The sequence below is a fragment of the Ornithorhynchus anatinus genome, chromosome 20, assembly GCF_004115215.2.
Source record: "Ornithorhynchus anatinus isolate Pmale09 chromosome 20, mOrnAna1.pri.v4, whole genome shotgun sequence".
In the NCBI taxonomy this organism is placed as follows: Eukaryota; Metazoa; Chordata; class Mammalia; order Monotremata; family Ornithorhynchidae; genus Ornithorhynchus; species Ornithorhynchus anatinus.
Window position 1 is genome coordinate 25,272,938 of NC_041747.1, and position 18,067 is coordinate 25,291,004.

The following is an 18,067-nucleotide window of genomic DNA, read 5'->3' on the forward strand; positions in this document are numbered from 1 at the left end:
GCACCAGTTAGGCGGAACGGCCGGCCAATTCTCGCGAGAGGATATCCCCGCTATTAGGGCCGACGGCCGGTCCACTCCCCCTTTTCTGCCGGCGGCCGGTAAGCCATCCGTGGTCCCCGGGCAATCCGCCCACATCCGCGCCCCGCGAGCCGCCATCGGGCCGGGCGCCGTCCTGGCCGCCCCCGGGGGGCCCGCGGGCCATCAGTGGGTGAGCGATGGGGGGGGGCTCGGACTTCTGGGATCGGGGGGCGTCGTGGGAAAAGCATCTTCGGGAGATGCCCGAGGATGCAGGGGTCTAATAATAATAGTAATAATGTTGGTATTTGTTAAGCGCTTACTATGTGCAGAGCACTGATCTAAGCGCTGGGGTAGACGCAAGGGAATCAGATTGTCCCACGTGGGGCTCACAGTCTTAATCCCCATTTTACAGATGAGGTAACTGAGGCACAGAGAAGTTAAGTGACTTGCCCACAGTCACGCAGCTGACAAGTGGCGGAGCTGACAAGTGGCGGAGCCGGGATTTGAACCCCTGACCTCTGACTCCAAAGCCCGTGCTTTTTCCATTGAGCCACGTTGCTTCTCTAGAGGTCATGGGTTCGAATCCCCGCTCGCCCACTTGGTAGTTGGGTGACTGTGGGCGAGTCATTTCTCCGGGCCTCAGTGATCTCTGTAAAATGGGGATTAAAACCGTGAGCCCCACCTGATTCCCTTGTTTCTCTCCCAGCGCTTAGAACAGTGCACTCTGCACGTAGTAAGCGCTTAACAAATACCAACATTATTATTCTCTGGGCCTCAGTGACCTCATCTGTAAAATGGGGATTAAAACGGTGAGCCCCGCGTGGGACAACGCGATTGCCTTGTATCTCTCCCGGCGCTTAGAACAGTGCTCTGCACATAGTAAGCGCCTAACAAATACCAACGTTATTATTCTCTGGTCCTCAGTGACCTCATCTGTAAAATGGGGATTAAAACGGTGAGCCCCACGTGGGACAACCCGATGATCCGGTATCTAGGCCAGCGCTTAGAACAGTGCTTTGCACATAGTAAGCGCTTAACAAATATCTGGGACGAAGTATCCCGGAGCCCCATACGGGACAGCGACTAATACAGAGTCTGTTAGGTGTTAACCATGTGCTAGGCTCTGGGGAGATACCAGACCATCAGCTCAGACAGATCTGGGGGCCTCAAGTTAAAGAACAAGATTGCCAGACACTGTATTAAGCGCTAGGGTAGGTACGAGCCAATCGGGTTGGGCGTGGGCCCAGTCTAAATCCCCATTGTGCGGAGGAGGTAACTGAGGCCCAGAGAAGTGAAGTGACTTGCCCAAGATCTCATAGCCGACGAGTGGCAGATTCGGGATTAGAATTTAGGTCTGCTGACTCCCAGGCCTGTGATCTTTCCACTAGACCATGCTGCTTCTCATTTGATGCTTTTAATAATGAGTAGTATTTCTTAAGTGCTTACTAGAGAAGCAGCGTGGCTCACTGGAAAGAGCACGGGCTTTGGAGTCAGAGGTCATGGGTTCGAACCCCAGCTCTGCCACTTGCCAGCCGTGTGACTTTGGGCAAGTCACTTAACTTCTCGGTGCCTCAGTTCCCTCATCTGTAAAATGGGGATTAAGACTGTGAGCCCCACGTGGGACAACCTGATTCCCCTGTGTCTACCCCAGCGCTTAGAACAGTGCTCGGCCCATAGTAAGCGCTTAACAAATACCAACATTATTATTATTATTGTTACTATGTGCCAAGCACTGTTCTAAGCGCTGGGGCAGACACAGGACGTAGTTCCTGTCCCGCATGAGGGTCATGCTCTTAATCCTCATTTTACAGACGAGGTAACTGAGGCACAGAGAAGTGGAGTGACTTAGCTAAGGTCACACAACAGACAAGTGGCGGAGCGGGGATTAGAACCCATGACTTGTGCCTCCCGAGCCTTGCCGCCAGCCTATGCTGCTTCCCGTAAGCAGCATATCACCCTTGCGCTTAGCACAGTATCTGGCTCGTGAGAACTGACTAAGAATACTGTAGCCCTTTTGCAGAGAATAATGAAGGTTTTGTAAGAAGTGTGTGGGGGCCTTTACTGGCTCATGGTGTGCAAGGAATATGCCTTTAAATTGTACTTTCCCAAACGCTAAGCACAGTGCTCTGCACATAATAAACAATAAATACGATTGATTATAGGCCACCACTTATGTCTGGCAGTTCTCAGGCTGCAGAATATTGGTGAAGAACCCCAGTCGCGTTAGAAGGGTAGTCTTCCATTAGATGCGGACTGCAACATTTTGACTGTTTTTCAGGTTTTAAGCATCAAGAACAACTCATGGAGTGAGGAATATGGAGAACGAATCGACCCCAGGGAAAGCACCTAGGCGAAATGAAGATGGAGGATTTGTTCCCTCGCGTAATTCATTATCGCGAGGGATTTCCTCTAAGAGTGTCTCCGGCCAAGTCATGCCAGTTGTTTCAACCATCTCCTTGGAAGAGAGCAATGGAAGGTAAGCCTGCTTTCTCCGCTTCGAGAAAGTTTTTCACGTCTTAGAGAGAAAGCTTCAAGCGTTAACCTCAACGTGATTAGGTTGAAGGCTTGGAAGAAGACCGATGTAAAGGAGTTGATTTCCTGTAGACACTGTAGATGATGCTACCTCATGGTAACAACTCACCCCGAGGAAAGATCCATAATTCTGAAGATTAGGGGTCCCGTTTGCAGATGGTTTCTGATTGAAGGCGAATTATGTCTCTGTAGATTGATTTGCCAGTGTTTTGAATTTTCAGTTAATCGTTTAAGTTATCACAATGCCGGGTGGCATTTATGTACCCTGTTCCTTCCCCGATCTAAATTCATTTAGGTGTCCGTCTCCCCTTGTAGGCTATCTCGAAGCTCCTTGAGGGCGGAGATTGTGTCTTACTCTTGTACTCTCCCAAATACATAGATATGGTGATCTGCCGTCATTCAAATGGTGTATTCTGAAATACGTAAGCAAAAGCTCAGTTCGGTCCCGTTCCAAAACTCCTGAAGGATCGTAACAGTTGAGCCCAGAGACCCGGGAACCCTCTACTCCATTATTATAACTTACCCCAAGGGGACGAGCGAAGGACCTATTAGGCAAACCTCCGTTCCAAACTCATTTTGAAGGTACAGTGAGCTCTCCCTCTGAGTGATTACAGAAGGGAAATGGCAGATATCTTGGTATGACTGAAAGGTTTCAATTTCCCAGATGTCTTTTGATGCTGACCTTGAGTTCCAGAAGTCAGGTGTTACTAAAAGTTTGACTTCTTCTATGAGGTCTCTAATGGATTTCTGAACGAGTGTCTACCTCTAGGTATTTTCATCTTTTTGCACTTTGGAAGGGCCCCGATTCTAAGCAGATCTCAATCCCGCAGGTCGTGGAACTCCGGGTGCTTCCCGCAGTTTTGCCTTTAGAACGCTTTATATCTTGCCCCGCAAATGATTAGGTCTTCGAAAGGGGAAATGTAGGCGGCACAAAGCTTTGACATTTTAATAATAGTAATGAACGGGCTTGTCGGCAATCCTTCGTCTATTTCAGTAACTGCTCTGACTCGGGGAGCAGCTTGTTTAGAACGCAGAGTGCTGCTGCCTTACCCAAGCGACGGCTTCGAAGTCAAAGCTCGAGAAACTCGATTAAGTCCGTGGCAGAGAAACCCGTGGCAGACTCTTCAAGTGATTCCTCTTCCGAAATGAGGCTCCCGTATGTTTTGAGAGCCGACTTTAAATGCCGCCAAAAAAGGAAATACAGAAAGAAAAAATATAAGCCAACAGGAAACCCAAGAGGAAGACCAAAAGGAACCAGGGGGATCCTCAATATCCACACTACACAAGAACAGAAGAGGCTCTTTGGAGACAAAGGCTTTCAATTTCCATTAATACAGAGAGAGCTCCGAAAGAAACAGTTACCCTGGAAAATGATCTTAACTTACGAAGTGAGTGTTGCTTGGAGAAAGGTTTCAATTAGTTTTTTCTTTGATGCCTAAAAAGATCAAGAAAATGGTGCCTCATTAAGTCAAGTTTTCCTCTCTATAAATAGAATCCACCTTAAATGAGAGGTACATGGGCTACGTGATATGACTATCCATCAGTCAATCTTATTGAGTGCTTACTGCTTGTAGGGCACTGCATTATTATATTCATACTTTTTGGGCATTTACTGAGCACTAAAATGACGACTTGGGAGAGTACAGTACAAGAATAGACTCATTCGTGGCCCAAAGTGAGCCACAGGTATGCACATGAGTGCTGTGGGGCTGGGAGGAGTGGAGGAAAAAAAGGGAACAAGTCCAGGTGAGGCAGGAGGGAGTGGGAGAAGAGGAAAAGGGGCCTAGGGAAGGCCTCTTGGAGAGGTGTCTTCAATAAGACTTTGAAGGGGGGGCGGGTGGAATTGTCTGTCGGATTTGAGGAGGGACGAGGGGTCTGCAGCCAGATGGATACTATTGAGGCGACCCTAAGCACTTGGGAGAGTACAGCACAACAGTGTGTTTGGACTCGCTGGGCTTGTTCTGCATCATTTGTTTTTACTTTTACAGCAAGCTGTTGCACGGGGATTTTTCAACTACATTGAAAGGCTCAAGTTTGAGAAAAGTCTCAAAGAGGCCTTGAGCCAACTAGATACCGGGGAAGATGTGGATAATGAAGAACTTCATATGCGCGGCTATAGATATGTGGATGACGAAGGAGCGATTTCTCCTATAGAGGAGTTGAAGTAAGTTGAGATTTGGCAATATTGGATTTTGTTGCTTCCAGACAGCTTTAGAGGCAAATTTTGATCTAGAATCTTCGGGATCTAACACTTCTCCAGTCAAACCAGCACAAATCAGAACCTTTTACTGCTCTAAATTGGGGTCGCAAAGTGCCGGGAGCCAGCTTTTGTACCCTAGACCAAATATAGAAAGATCCCCGACATTACTTTCTTCAGATCAATAATGGGCCTTAGGGCGGACGACTGTCACGTTTCCCCAATGACCAGTTTTTTAAAGATGAATCAATATGGTATGTTAATTACCGACGTTCAAAAACTCAGATTATCGCAAGATCACTCCCGTGCTGTGCCGCCCTTACCTCAGTCAGCCTAGTGAAGAATTGTGCTCCGAGGGAATCCAGCTTGACAGGTGAATTCTGGAAGAATGACATGGGAAACGGCCAGCCCCTACTCTCGTGAAATTATGATCCTTTTAGCTGCTACATTGCTGCTGGCTGCAGTGCCATTAATGAGATGTCCGTATTGAGCGTGCTTGGTATACAGTGCTCTGCTCACAAGTGCTCAATAAATAGCTGATTGAAAAACTTGCAGGTGCAGGAGTACCTCACAGCTCATTCGTTGCCACTACAGGAAAGATTCCACCTTCAAAGAGGGCCGGTGGTTTATCTGAAGGACTAGAAGTAGCGTATGGCTAACATCAAATGCATATTGTTTTAGGGAGTTGTTTGCCCAGTCTGTTTTGGGGGGAGTGAGGTCCACCGCCCCAAATAGTTGATTTGGTTGCAGACTTCTTTTCTTACGACTGAAAGTAATGGTGAGGCACTGAATGATCGTTTCTGTCCAGATGTGTGATGCATTCTTGCTGTAGAGATATTGGACTGCTTTGCAGTTTGCAGTGGGTGCAGCAGCTGAGGGGTATTTTAAGTCTGAAATTGATGGTATTTGTTTGAGAAGTGGAATTACCGTGGCATCAGTGACTGATTGTTGACTTGTATTTCAGTGCGGAGGATGGCGGTGACTCTGATGATCCAGATCGATGGGATGCCAGGATAGTGGTGAGTAATAGTCATGATGGTATTTAAGCACTTACTTTGTGCCAAGCACTTTTCTGATTACTGGGGTAGATACAAGGTTATTAGGTTGTCCCACGTGAGGTTTGCAGTCAATCCCCATTTTACAGATGAGGCAACTAAGGCACAGAGAAGTTGAGTGAATTGCCCATAGTCACACCTGACAAGTGGTGGAGTCGGGATTAGAAACCACGACCTCTGACTCCCAAGTCGATGCTCTTTCCACTCGGCCACACGGCTTCCAAGTCCCCACTGCAGCTCTTGCCATCCAATCCAGGGGTGACGGCTTTTATAGAAAAGCCCCCCAACTCCTCCTACAGTCCATTAATCTCTCCCATAGCCCCCCACCCCCGAGCTAGAGCAGCAAATGACACAGGGAACCAAGCTACTGTTGATTTCCCACTGTTCTGCTTACCACAGTTTTGTGTTGCGCCCCAGGCAGGGGCTTTAAATCCTGGGAGCAGGTGAAAGTAGCAGAAGCAGGTGTTCTTTCAACTACTGGCTGATGTAGACCACTGTCAGTCAAGTAGTTATGTCCAGGATGACTGTAAAACTGGTTTCCAGAGAGTGAGATGAAAGGAGCCTTAGGGCCAGTTCTGGGTGGTTGGCCTCAAAGAGTAGCTTCTTGATTAAGCACCTCTTCAGATTAACACAATATGTTTATATGGATTTGCGTTTTCTGGGAAGCGGGTAGGACCGTGATACCGATCGGAAACAGCCAAATGATATATGAGCCTCAAAATTCTGAACGCTCAAGTTCAGTTGCTCAGTGTTGCTTTATGTCTCTGTTGGTTTAGGAGAATAGTTGTTTCATATTAAGTACTAAATTCCCAAAGAAGGAAAAGGGGAAGAAGGTGGAAGTGGAGTGGCACGGGCCAGCTGCCCCAGAGGAGGAGAAAACCGTGCCCGGAGACAGAAGGTCCAAGGGAGGCGAGACGAGGGCGAAACCCACCCAGGAGCCGAATGCACGGGAAACACCGCGTGTGCTGAGCGGCGAGGAAGTAGCCCCGAGCCAGAAGAAAAAGGAGGACCAGCCCGGAATCCCAAGAGTAGAACCACAAGAGTTCCTTGAAGAGCAAGGAACAGTGCTTCCCATGAAAGATCCTAAATCAGATATTCCTATCGACGAAGAGGAAGTGCTCACTGAAAAACTATCTGAGAAGGAAACACAGATTATGCCAAACGAGCGTAAGCCCACAGATCAACCCGGGGTTCAGGCAACTCCGCTGATGGAGGTGGAAATTGCCCCAAGGAAAAAGAAAAGGCGAAACAAGGAGGAGACCAGAAGTATTTGCGTAGGACAGGATGAGCCAATGGAAGGAGAAAACGCGATCATTCTAAGGAGGGCTGAAACTAAGACGGTACCTAATGAAGAGGCGGACGCTTTGACCAGAAGCTCAGCGTCTCAGAAGGGAGCAGTGATCTCAAGGAAGAAAAGGCTCAAAAGCAAACTTGTGGATCAGTCAAATGTAGATGTGGATGGAGAACAGGAGGTGCTAACAGGGGAAACAGACTCCAGGAGGAAGAAAAAGGATTGTGGTTCTGGAGCTGTGTCCCCAGAACAGATGGAAGAAGGTGAAACATTGATTGCCTTTTCTGGAGAGGAGGCATCTTTATTGAAAAGCCAACCTGAAACAATCCCTCTTTGTAGAAGGAAGAGGTCCCTTGGTGAACCTGGAGAACTGCACAGGAATGGAGCTGCAGAACAGAGTGTGCTAAGCGAGGAGCATGGAGAAGTAATACCCAAGAAGAAGAGAAAGAAGAAAAAAAATTGGGAAGTGGGAGGTGCATATCCAGAACAGATGGGAGATAGAGAAACACTGATGGCTCCCGAAAGGATGGAATCGAAGTTCATGCTTGCTGGAGAGGAGGGATTTTCGGTCATAAACCAAAATCCCGAGGAGATCCCGCTCATTAGACGGAAGAGGCCCCATTCTGAACACAGAGAATTCATGCACTATGAAGCGATTTCAGAGGTGAGTGGAACTGCAGAACAGTGTGTGCTGAATGAAGAGGACGTAGTACAAGTAGCACCCAAGAAGAAGAAAAAGAAGAAAAAAAATCAGGAAGTGGGAGATGAAGAAATAGTGATAGTTCCCCAAAGGATGGAATCGAAGTTCACGCTTACTGGAGAGGAGGAATTTTTGGTCATAAACCAACAGCCCGAGGAGACCCCTCTCATTAGAAGGAAGGGGCTCCATTCTGAACATGGAGAACCGAAGCAGTATGAGGCCATCTCAGAGGTGAATGGAGGTGCAGAACAGAGTGTGCTGAACGAGGGGGACGTAGCACCCAAGAAGAAAAAGAAGAAAAAAAATCGGGAAGTGGGAGATGTTTATCCAGAACAGATGGGAGATGGAGAAATAATGACAGTTCCCAAAAGGGCGGAATCCAAAATGGTGCCAAATGGAGAGGAGAGATTTGTGGGGTTAAACCAGCAGCCTGAGGAGACCCCTCTTTTCGGAAGGAAGAAGTCCCTTTGTGAACCCGGAGAAGTGCAGGTGAACGGAGCTGCGGAACAGAGTGGGCCAAGTGTGGAGGAAGCACCCAGGAAGAAGAGAAAAAAGAAAAAAAATCAGGAAGTAGGAGACGTGTATACAGAACAGATGGAAGAGGGGGAAACCCTGAGAGCTTCCCAAAAGATAGAATCCCAAATGGTGCCAAATGGAAAGGAGAGATTTGTGTTGTTAAACCAGCAGCCTGAGGAGAGCCCTCTTTTTGGAAGGAAGAAGTCCCTTTGTGAACCCGAAGAAGTGCAGGTGAACGGAGCTGCGGAACAGAGTGGGCCAAGTGTGGAGGAAGCACCCAGGAAGAAGAGAAAAAAGAAAAAAAATCAGGATGTGAGAGATGTGTATACAGAACAGACGGAAGAGGGGGAAACCCTGAGAGCTTCCCAAAAGATAGAATCCAAAATGGTGCCAAATGGAGACGAGAGATTGGTGGTGTTAAACCAACAGCCCGAGGAGACCCCACTTTTTGGAAGGAAGAAGTCCCTTTGTGAACCCAGAGAAGTGCAGGAGAATGGAGCTGCAGAACAGAGTGGGCCAAGTGAGGAGCAACCCAGGAAGAAGAGAAAGAAGAAGAATCGGGAAGTGGGAGGTGTGTATACAGAACAGATGGGAGAGGCAGAAACCCCCATAGTTCCCAAGAGGAGGAAATCCAAGACTGTGCCAACTGAAGAGGAGGGATCACTGTTCATAGACCAACAGTCTGAAGAGGCCCATCTCTTACCTGGGGAACTCATGCAGAATAAAGCACTGACCGAGGCGAATGGAGCTGCAGAACAGCGTGTGCCGAGACAGCAGGAAGCAGTAGCCAAGAAGAAGAAAAAGAGGCGGAAAACACAGGTAGACCAACCTGCAAATTGCTGAGGGAAAGTTTGATTACTCTCCAGGGACCTAAATCCAAGAACACATATGGCTAGAACAGCATGGGCAAACTGAGGAGGAAGGGGAATCAAAAGGATGTTGGAAGGCCACTGATGCAGAGCAGTTTCCACAGATTGAAGAAGCTGAACCTTACCAAGAGAGGGCCAGACTTAGAGATGAGATGTGACTAAAAATGGAGAGCCCTCCAGAAGGGCACGTGCAAAGAGAAGAGACAGGTCTAAAGAAATTGTAAATTCATAAGAAAGCATGCAGAAAACACAAGGGCGGAGAATCAGAAATTTAAAATCTGACAACCGAAAGGAAGAAACCCTCTAGAGAAAGGAAGCAGCAACATCTAGAAAAGCCAAAAGTACAGGAAACAACCTCTTCAAAGAAATGAAGACGAAGAAAATGCATTAATTCAGTAAGCACTCTAAGTATGATAACTTGAGGATGACAGGTTGATTTGTTCCTTAAAGTGAATGAACGTCTGTCTATCAAAGGCCCTGATGTGATGAAAGGGACAAATTGGTCCTGCACATGGTTGCATATGAGTTGATTATTCCTCCCACATCCCCTTGCTAAACTCCACACCCGGCCGCATTTTCGTAACCCCCAAATCCTATTCTCTAGCTGCCCAAGTGATATGGAGATACTCTTTATCTTTAATGCCATCCTTACGTAGCGTAGACAGGGAACAAGTCACATCTGCCTGAATGACTAGCACTTCTCTTGTTCTTGTTCAATCTGGGGACGAGGACTTAGAAAAAGTGCTCAGAACAAACCCTCTTTTGCAACCCACAGTTCATGGCACAGTATGAGCTGTGGTACATATAAGGAGGGACACCTTTAGCAGAGCTTATGACAGTGACATGAACTAAAAGGCTAAAAATGGAAAGCCTTGTTGGGGCGGGGAATGGGGTCTCACTATAAGGGATTCTGCTTAGGGTAGGCCATTAGATTTTCTTGCCGATTTCCTCAGTGTTATTTGAAATATTTGGGCTCTATTGTGAGCAGCGTACTAAACGCCTGAGAGACTACATTGGCATCTTTATCCGGACAGGCTAGCCTAATAAAAGGCAGGAGTAATAGTGGGATCCCATTGTATATCTAATTATGATAGCATGTCATGTTACAAATGCTATAAACTTAATAGTCAAGGCTCAGTGCTATAAAACTGTTAACCTGGGTTTTTCTTTCCCCGTAACAGGTATTTGCCTGTTAAGGAATCAGAAACCGGATGATGTGAGAACCGAGGTTTGCTAAGGTAAGAAGTTCTGTATTGTACTCAAGCGCTTAGAACAGTGCTTTGCACATAGTAAGCACTCCATTGATAGCCGTTCCCCTACCTTTGTGGGATGCAACTAGCATTTGATCACATTTAAAACTCGAACAAAGAAACTTGACCTCCGTATTGTAGAAGTTTGTTCTTGCCTAACTTACCTGCACGATGACAATGCATTGGATTTTGGTTTCTGCGTCTCAGTTCCGAATCACTTGTTTTCAGCATCTGAAATGGTTCTCGAAAAGGCTTTTGAGGTCTATCCCGATGGGACCTCTCATAGGTCCACGTCGTTGGAAACGCCTCAGAGAAAAAAGTTGTGGTCTCGCTTTACCTACCGAACTGTGTGTTGGATCGGTGGGGGAAAAGCCACAAGACAGTTCTGTAAGTGTAGGATGACCACCGTGGTAACGGATTCAGCGTTAACCGTAGACGAATGATTCTGTTGACAGAACTGCCGGCCGTTGAAGCTTGAAAGACCAGCACTGCAGGTAAGAGCGAGCGGTGGACTTTGGCTAGCTTGGCCGCATTGCCATTCAAGTGATGACATTATTGTTCAACTGCTAAGTGATGTAGATATGAACAAAAAGGAATTCTGAGGGGTTATGGGAATGCAGCCCATCACTTGGGGACATTCAGCGGTGTCATCCGGGGCTGATAAATGACCTAACAGTTTAATCTCCTTTTTTTGGTTTTAGCTGGCTTTAGATGGATTGAATGAGATTTGAGTTCATTGCTAGTCGCAGAGGGTAAGTTGCCAGTTTGGGAATCTACCGGAGGACTTTTGGAAAATAGGAATTGATTAGATTGCTGGGGGGGGGGGGGAGGACTCTGCACTGTTCATTACCAAACTTGCTTGTCTTGCCTATTATATTTGATTTTATTGCTCACACTGTGTATGAGGTGCCTTTAATCTAAATGAAATTTTTAAGCGCTTACTATATTGCCGGGCATTATTCTAAGCACGGGGATAGACGCATAGTCAGTGTCCTACACGGGGCTGACAGATAAGGTTGGACATAGTCTGTGACCCACATGAGGCTCAGTCTTAATTGGCTGTATCCATCCCAATGCTTAGAACAGTGCTCGGCACATAGTAAGCGCTTAACAAATACCAACATTATTATTATTATGAGGGCCCCTTGCTTCTGAATTAAGATGTTAATTAAGGTGTTTCTAAGCACATCTCGTTGAATTTTGTTAGTTGCTCTTTAACAAAATTTGTAGATGAGTGCTAAAAGTAAGCCCTCTCTTGCAACCCACAGCTGATTCATTACATAAGTTGTGTTACTAACTAAGAGGGACAACTAAGGAATATATCCGTAGCCATATTTACATAAGTAAAATACATGTGATTTGTGTGTGCATGTCTGATGTAAATGACCACATAAAGAGGATCAATAAGTCTGTCATTCTTGTGTTCTGAATGATGCCTCTACTGTGAAGGAATACACTTAAAACTAAAGGAGATAAAAACTCCAGATAAATTTGTCAGCTGGCTAGTCTGAAGGCTTCAAGGGTGCCAGGTATGGACATTTCGAACAAAGGCCTCCTGAGGTTGTGGAGAGAAGCAAGGTGGGTTCTCCCCACTAGGTAATGGGGCTTTACCCCCTCACTCAAGGGCCTCCCTCCTAACTGTCCTTAGTATCTACATCCTTGATGGACTGTTTACAAGTTAGATTGTAATTTGCAGGTGATAGTCACTGTAGAAATTCTTTTGAAAAGTGCTAACTAATCCACCTTTCCTCCACCTTCAGGTCATTTGATTCTAATCAAGCTCAAGTTTGAAGACCAAAACAATCTGTTACGTGGGACAGGTAAGCTGTCCCCACAAAACCTGTTCTATAATAACCTAGGTTTTGTTGGTTGCATCTAGTGGAGATCTATGACTGGAGAGAGTGATTTAATAGACTTTAGTAACGGCAAGGTTGACTCCCAGCTTTTGAGAGTCCTGCTGTTTCAGCTGGAGGAATGGAGGAATATCGTTGTCAAGGCAAGTAAGAATTTAAGACACTAGATAATTGCTTTTTGAAAGAGTCCAAGTCCAGTAACTTCTGGACTGTGTGAAGAAACAGTCTTCTTCCTTCTGTTTACTTGGGAAGAATAGATTGAAATTCCTGCCCATAAGGAACTTAGCATAAAAATACTTGCAATTACAGCCAGGGAAATTGAACAGGGGTCGTCTTGAAGGTTCCCAATTCTCAAGTGGCCACACTCCAATTAGCTGCACTGTATGGTATCTACACCCAGCAGTCTTTTTCCTGGTGGGGTGTTCAAAAGCCAGTGCTAAAGGAATGCAATATCTGGCATCGTTGGTTTCCTTGCCGTTCGTGCTTGTTAAACCTGGTATTTGTATTGCTACAGGCCCATGTAAATGCCTAAAACGTGATGAGTTATACTACGATCTGGAGAGCTGACGTTCCCTCTTTTTTTAACTAGGTATTTCAGTTCAGTGTTCGAGTACACCGGTAATCTACTACTTGTAAGTATATTCGAGTTTATAAAGGTTGCTAAGCTTTTCATCTGAAACTTTATCAGTTGGATGGTCTGAAGTGCCACCTTCAAGCAACTTGCTTAAGGGAAAACAAGCTATTGCCATATAATTAAGTGGTTACTGTGAGCACTCCACTAAGGGGGTACTGTAGTTTACTTGTCCAACGTGAGCCCATTTGTGGGTTTTACATAGCCACTGTAGAGCTCAGTGAACAGATGGCTCTGCCTGCCCCATTCCAAATATTCATGGACACAGTTCATGTTTGTGTCACATGGAACAATGTGGCTACAGTGAAAGCACAGGTTTTGCTTCCATCACAGTAAAAATAAGTTACTCTGGTGACAATGAGACCTGTAACAGGAATATTTGCCCAGTTATTTAGATTGGCAGTGTCAGAAACAGGGGTGACTTCTAACTTTGCTTGTAGGGTTATATACTGGAATCCCTTGGAGATGGCAGAGAGATCGGAAGAAAGTAAACAATGGTAAGGAACCTCAGTAGCTCATTTGGGGGGCGGGAGGGGGAAATTACTGCCTAAGCGGGAATTTAACCATCTGGCGTCAGTTCGGGGGTTACTTACATGGCATTTTGAAGTGATCCGGACAGCCGGATCCTGAAACTCCCCTTGCTCAACCTGGGACCGAGTGGCGAGTTCAAAGCCTAAAGTACAGGGAGGGTTGGCTGGGCTGTTGTAGCTGGCCATTAATGACATGGCGTGCTGTGGAATGAAGCTTAAAGTGGCAGGCGGTATGGCGGTCTGTACCCGCTCCAGTAATAAAGCTGCCTGAGGTTTGGGGCGTACCCCTAAGCTACTTGAAAAGTAGCCATAAGCTAAGTCTCCATAGTCTCTCCTCTCAGACTGGAGCTGTTCCACTGTTGCCAAGAAACATTAAGCCTTCGGGCTTATAGGGAAACATAAGGAAATGTTATGATGATTGGCCAAATGTTCAACTGCTCTGAAGAGAGTGAATGAAAACAGCCTTTCTGAACATCCAAGCTTGTGGAGCACCTAGGCCAAAGCAGAACTCTGCCAAGTTGCCCATTCACAATTCACCAAATGTTACTTGCAAATGTAAGAGCTTAGCGGTGGGAGAGGCAGGAGACCTGGGGCAAGTCACTTGATTAGTAGCTCTCAGTTGCCTCATCTCAAATCTTTTTTCCTTCACAGATATTTACATCAGCTCAAAGCATCTGAACCTGGCTGGAAATGGAGTACTGTGGCAGGTAAAACCCTTGAAAGTTTCTTATGCAACTGGGCTTGTGTCCAGTATTTGTCTGGTCATTACCAAGGCTATTAGAAGCACAGTTTCTGATTTGCTGTGGACATGACCGTAGAATAACTCTCTCGGTTTTAAATGGCTATATTATTAGCACAAACCTGGAGAGACATGCACCTTTTAAGCTTTCCTTTTGGAACTTCGGGCAAGCTTTCACTCATTAATTGAATCTATTCTGATTTAGGCTTGTGGACAAGTCATGCTCCCCTGTGTGACGAACATGGTGCTAGAGTTTCAAGGTTAGTTAAAATTCACTTAGGAAGAGGTCATTTCAAAGAGGGTTCGTATGGCTGTAAAACCAGCAGCCCTTAACGCGATGACCTAATAGGAACTCTCTACAGGTTACCACTCTCACTAAGTAGTGCACTGTGGTTTCCTCCTGAGACACAGTGTCCTGTCCCATGCTGCAGTTACTAATTTCTTTGTTCTTTTTCAGGTCACCAGGGCTGGTGCGTTTGTAGAGAGCATCCCAAACTCTTCGATTAATTAATAAAATTTATTGTGTTGGTTAAAATTTTAGTATGAGTTTTTGGCGCGTAGTTTCTCGAGAGTTCTCTGTAAACAGAAAGACAATCAGTCAGCATAGAAGATTCTCCCCTTGCCTTTCTCCTCCAAAGCTAAATGCTGCCCATTCTCATTCCTTACCCTGTGAAATTCTTTGGCTCGGTCCCTGGTTTTAGAAGTCACTTCCTTTCTTGCCTTCTCATCCCTCTGGTGCCTGTAAAAGGATGATTACAAACGCTACTGTAATCAAGACAGGCCGGGTCCTTCCTCCTTCCTCCTTCGGTCACCCAACCTACCTTAGAGGATGGTGGTGTAGGAGTGCTTCGGGGGCCGTCTTCTCTGGGGAACATACTTTAACTTCACTCACTTTCTGTAATGCTGGACCTGGAGGTAAAACGTCAAAATGGAAAATTATTTTGGTGGTGGGGTGAATGGCAAGTGGTCCCGCTAACCTCATACTGGCTTCATAAAAACACACCTGAGAGCCTCCTCTGGGAAGGAAGGGTTTCAGGTGTTCTCGCTGGGCTTCCTGGGGTCCAAATTGAAATTCAGAGAGAATCAGAAAGTGTTTTCACTTCAAAAACGGAAGATCTAAGATTCTAAGAGCTGAGAATGTCCCTTTCCGCCCTCCACCCCCCAAGAACCCTCCCAGTCTGTCACCCCCACAATAGGGAATCATGAATTACCCGCAGGCTGGTTATAGGCTGAGGTTCCCTCTTGAGGTGATGAGGATGAATCTACTTGTGGGTCCAGGGGTAAAAGTTTTCTTCCCTGGGACAAGAAAGAGTGGTTAAGAAAGAGGCCTGGACAATATAACAGGAAAACTTGCAACTGGCTTTTACCATCCGTATTCACCTGAGAACTGGTCTCCAGTTTGTCCTCCTGCTTTTCGGGCTCCAAGTCCACATCAGCAATACTGACATCAGTAGAGCTGATTACAGTCAGTTCGGGTTCTTCCATAATGCCAAGCCCGGATTCCGTCTCCTGAATAATAATAGTGTTGGTATTTGTTAAGCGCTTACTATGTGCAGAGCACTGTTCTAAGCGCTGAAGTCAACCTCAATGTCAAAATAACAAATACCGTTCTTTCCCCACAACTACTTTCACTGGCTACCCACCAGTTAGAGCACCACCCCACAATACATGCAGGACGGAGAAGGGTAGCCAGAAGTCTCAAAGCCAGTAGCTAATCCATCACCCCTCCCCGTTAACGGCCTTTTTGTTCTGACCTTACCGCCTGTTTTCTGCGAAAGAATCGCAATCTCACCCTTAAGACATTTCAAAACGGTCAGAGGCGAGCAGACTTCACTCACCCACACAGGTACTGGGCTCTTGAGAGACCACGAAGCTGGGCCCGGTGGAAGAGGTGGGAGCTGAGGCAGCGGAGTGGGTAGCAAACTCTCTTGGCGGACACTGAAGAGGATAGCCCTGGCCGGACTTTCCAAACTCGTTTCAACCTGTCGAGGCTCGGCTCGGAGGGTCTGATCCAGGTTTCCCGTCTCCGGGGTTTCCTCCGGAGTGCCCGGCCAATCTTGAACACCTCCACCCGCCGCCTCTGACTCGCTGCCAGCCGGGGCCTTCGGGCTGTTTTCCATTTCCCCAGTCTTCCTGCCCGGCAATTCCGTAAAACTCACAAAGCCCTTCATCAAATCGTCACTCAGAGCCAACTCACTCAGTGGGCTGTGGAGTGCAGTTAGCCGATCAAACCCACTTGGCTTTTCAGATGAACTGAGGTTCAGGTGCTGCAGTTTTTCCACGGAGACCTGGAGGTCAAAATTTCCTTCACTCCTGGATAACTCTTCGTACTGCTCTACGAGGCAGGATTCTTGGTTATGGGGCTCCACTTCTGAAGATACTTTCGAGGCTATGCTTTCTGCTTTGGACCCGATGCCACTCTGGTTCTCCTCGCTTGAAGTACATTCCGGCAAAAGTGGGTGAAAAGAGTCCTTGGCACCTATTGAATGTTTTTAAAAAACCCACATAATACACATAATCAACCAAAGACCTGCATTCAAACAAAACCATACCAGTTCACAGCAGGGCAACATAGATGTACTCAGAGTAACATAGTAATGCAAGAAATCTTACTCATTTCACAAATGTAAGGGGTGTGCAAATAAACCGTCATTCCGATTTAGGGTGGCTGGAGCCAGGACAGGCATCCCCACTAATAATGATAATGGTATTTGTTAAGCGCTTACGATGTGCCAGGCACTGTTCTAAACGCTGGGTTAGATATAATCAGGTTGGACACGGTACCTGTCCCACATGGGGCTCACAACATTAATCCCCATTTTACATGAGGAAACTGAAGCCCAGGGAAGATAAGTGACTTGCCCAGGGTCACCCAGCGGACAGGTGGCTGGGCTAGGATCACAAGCCAGGTCCTTCGGACTCCCAGGCCCGTGGTCCGTCCACCAGGGCCTGCTTTCCTACATTATATTACAGACACAGACTCGGCTCCTCTGCAGTTAATTCTGATCCACAGAAGGCAAAGCAAACACTTTGCGATGGACCTTTCTAAGCAGTTTCAAAGTGACGGGGGAAACGAGTCATACTAAAGTGAAAAATCAATCAATCAATGGTATTTATCGGGTGTTTCTATGTTCACAGCACTTGGGGAGTACGATTCGATGGAAGCAGCAGACATGTTCCCTGCCATAACATTCTTCCAAGAGCGCTGTATCGTGTACCCGGGTTAGATATAATAATACTGTACTGTATATAATACTGTATATAATAATACTGTACCACCCTGTACCTCAGGGTGGTATTTGGCTCCACCAGGACTAAGGTGTAGATTAGATTCCGAATGAATTATATCTGCGATTATACCTACCCGTGATATTTTCTGTGGACAATCTCTCGGGCAGGGAGGCGGCGGACGGAGTTGGAATGTCTCTCTGCTGCTTAGAGTGCTGAGATGGATGATGTATTTTTAGAAAAGCATTTAGTCTTGGTCCTCTTAACTCTGAACTGGACGGTGGAGTTTCACATACTCTAACTGTAGCTACGCTTCCAGGTGCACCATCTGAACTCTGGGGGAAGAAAAGGAAACCACTATTACTGATGAAAAAGCAGGGTATCCAAACCTGACGATCACTGCCCTCCTTTACATTACCCACCCACCGATCAATTCTTTTATCAGAAATGAATGGTACATTGTTCATTCTCTTTTATAAGCACAATCTTCTTTAATATAGCCCTGTTTGCAAGCCCTCCTGAACAAGCTTCTTATTCGATTTGAGTTCGGCTTAAAAATTCTTTACCCGGCAAGCCTACTTATACGCCTGAGTTGTTACTGCTCATTTGAAAAACCGGCAGCAGCAGGGTTGTTGTTCTATTTATAGTCAGTTGGCAA

At 46.4% G+C, this 18,067-nt stretch overlaps 2 protein-coding genes and 9 non-coding genes across 15 annotated transcripts in view; 10 read left to right on the forward strand and 1 right to left on the reverse strand.

The window, feature by feature from the left end:
• TAF1D (TATA-box binding protein associated factor, RNA polymerase I subunit D) lies at positions 1–14,721 on the forward strand. Of its 3 annotated transcripts, none has more exons than XM_007668121.4 (15): positions 1–98; positions 2,297–2,494; positions 3,545–3,938; positions 4,539–4,714; positions 5,712–5,766; positions 6,579–9,573; positions 10,360–10,416; positions 10,884–10,922; positions 11,130–11,180; positions 12,189–12,248; positions 12,871–12,913; positions 13,353–13,409; positions 14,094–14,149; positions 14,387–14,441; positions 14,639–14,721. In XM_007668121.4, exons 2-6 carry the CDS (start codon positions 2,334–2,336, stop codon positions 9,150–9,152), a joined length of 3,360 nt encoding a protein of 1,119 aa, XP_007666311.2. In that variant the 5' UTR covers positions 1–98; positions 2,297–2,333; the 3' UTR covers positions 9,153–9,573; positions 10,360–10,416; positions 10,884–10,922; positions 11,130–11,180; positions 12,189–12,248; positions 12,871–12,913; positions 13,353–13,409; positions 14,094–14,149; positions 14,387–14,441; positions 14,639–14,721. The 3 variants fall into 3 exon arrangements, with proteins under 3 accessions (XP_007666311.2, XP_007666312.2, XP_007666313.2); XM_007668122.4 differs by lacking the exon at positions 1–98 and adding an exon at positions 105–208; XM_007668123.4 differs by lacking the exon at positions 1–98 and adding an exon at positions 105–208 and having other exon boundaries at positions 6,579–9,128.
• On the forward strand, positions 9,872–9,997 carry LOC114805946. Its single transcript, XR_003754078.1, has one exon. It is a non-coding gene; the product is annotated as a small nucleolar RNA SNORA40 (small nucleolar RNA).
• Positions 10,683–10,813, forward strand: LOC114805942. Its single transcript, XR_003754074.1, has one exon. It is a non-coding gene; the product is annotated as a small nucleolar RNA SNORA18 (small nucleolar RNA).
• On the forward strand, positions 10,966–11,035 carry LOC114805952. The gene has a single exon (XR_003754083.1). It is a non-coding gene; the product is annotated as a small nucleolar RNA SNORD5 (small nucleolar RNA).
• LOC114805947 lies at positions 11,611–11,739 on the forward strand. Its single transcript, XR_003754079.1, has one exon. It is a non-coding gene; the product is annotated as a small nucleolar RNA SNORA40 (small nucleolar RNA).
• LOC114805955 lies at positions 12,657–12,797 on the forward strand. The gene has a single exon (XR_003754086.1). It is a non-coding gene; the product is annotated as a small nucleolar RNA SNORA8 (small nucleolar RNA).
• On the forward strand, positions 13,152–13,287 carry LOC114805957. The gene has a single exon (XR_003754088.1). It is a non-coding gene; the product is annotated as a small nucleolar RNA SNORA1 (small nucleolar RNA).
• On the forward strand, positions 13,847–13,919 carry LOC114805954. Its single transcript, XR_003754085.1, has one exon. It is a non-coding gene; the product is annotated as a small nucleolar RNA Z40 (small nucleolar RNA).
• Positions 14,202–14,317, forward strand: LOC114805941. The gene has a single exon (XR_003754073.1). It is a non-coding gene; the product is annotated as a small nucleolar RNA SNORA32 (small nucleolar RNA).
• LOC114805956 lies at positions 14,466–14,594 on the forward strand. Its single transcript, XR_003754087.1, has one exon. It is a non-coding gene; the product is annotated as a small nucleolar RNA SNORA25 (small nucleolar RNA).
• The window catches only part of LOC100082330 (centrosomal protein of 295 kDa), a 15,828-nt gene continuing 12,440 nt past the window's right edge, over positions 14,680–18,067 (reverse strand). For 2 of the 3 annotated variants that reach the window (XM_029048326.1, XM_029048325.1), the window contains exons 9-16: positions 17,546–17,744; positions 16,020–16,660; positions 15,562–15,690; positions 15,393–15,477; positions 15,185–15,235; positions 15,003–15,090; positions 14,848–14,920; positions 14,680–14,757 (exon numbers count right to left, since the gene is read on the reverse strand). In XM_029048326.1, the coding sequence (XP_028904159.1) occupies positions 14,719–14,757; positions 14,848–14,920; positions 15,003–15,090; positions 15,185–15,235; positions 15,393–15,477; positions 15,562–15,690; positions 16,020–16,660; positions 17,546–17,744 (1,305 nt within the window). In that variant the 3' untranslated portion in view covers positions 14,680–14,718. The remainder of the gene's footprint in view (positions 14,758–14,847; positions 14,921–15,002; positions 15,091–15,184; positions 15,236–15,392; positions 15,478–15,561; positions 15,691–16,019; positions 16,661–17,545; positions 17,745–18,067) is intronic. The other variant, XM_029048327.1, reaches the window with a different exon arrangement.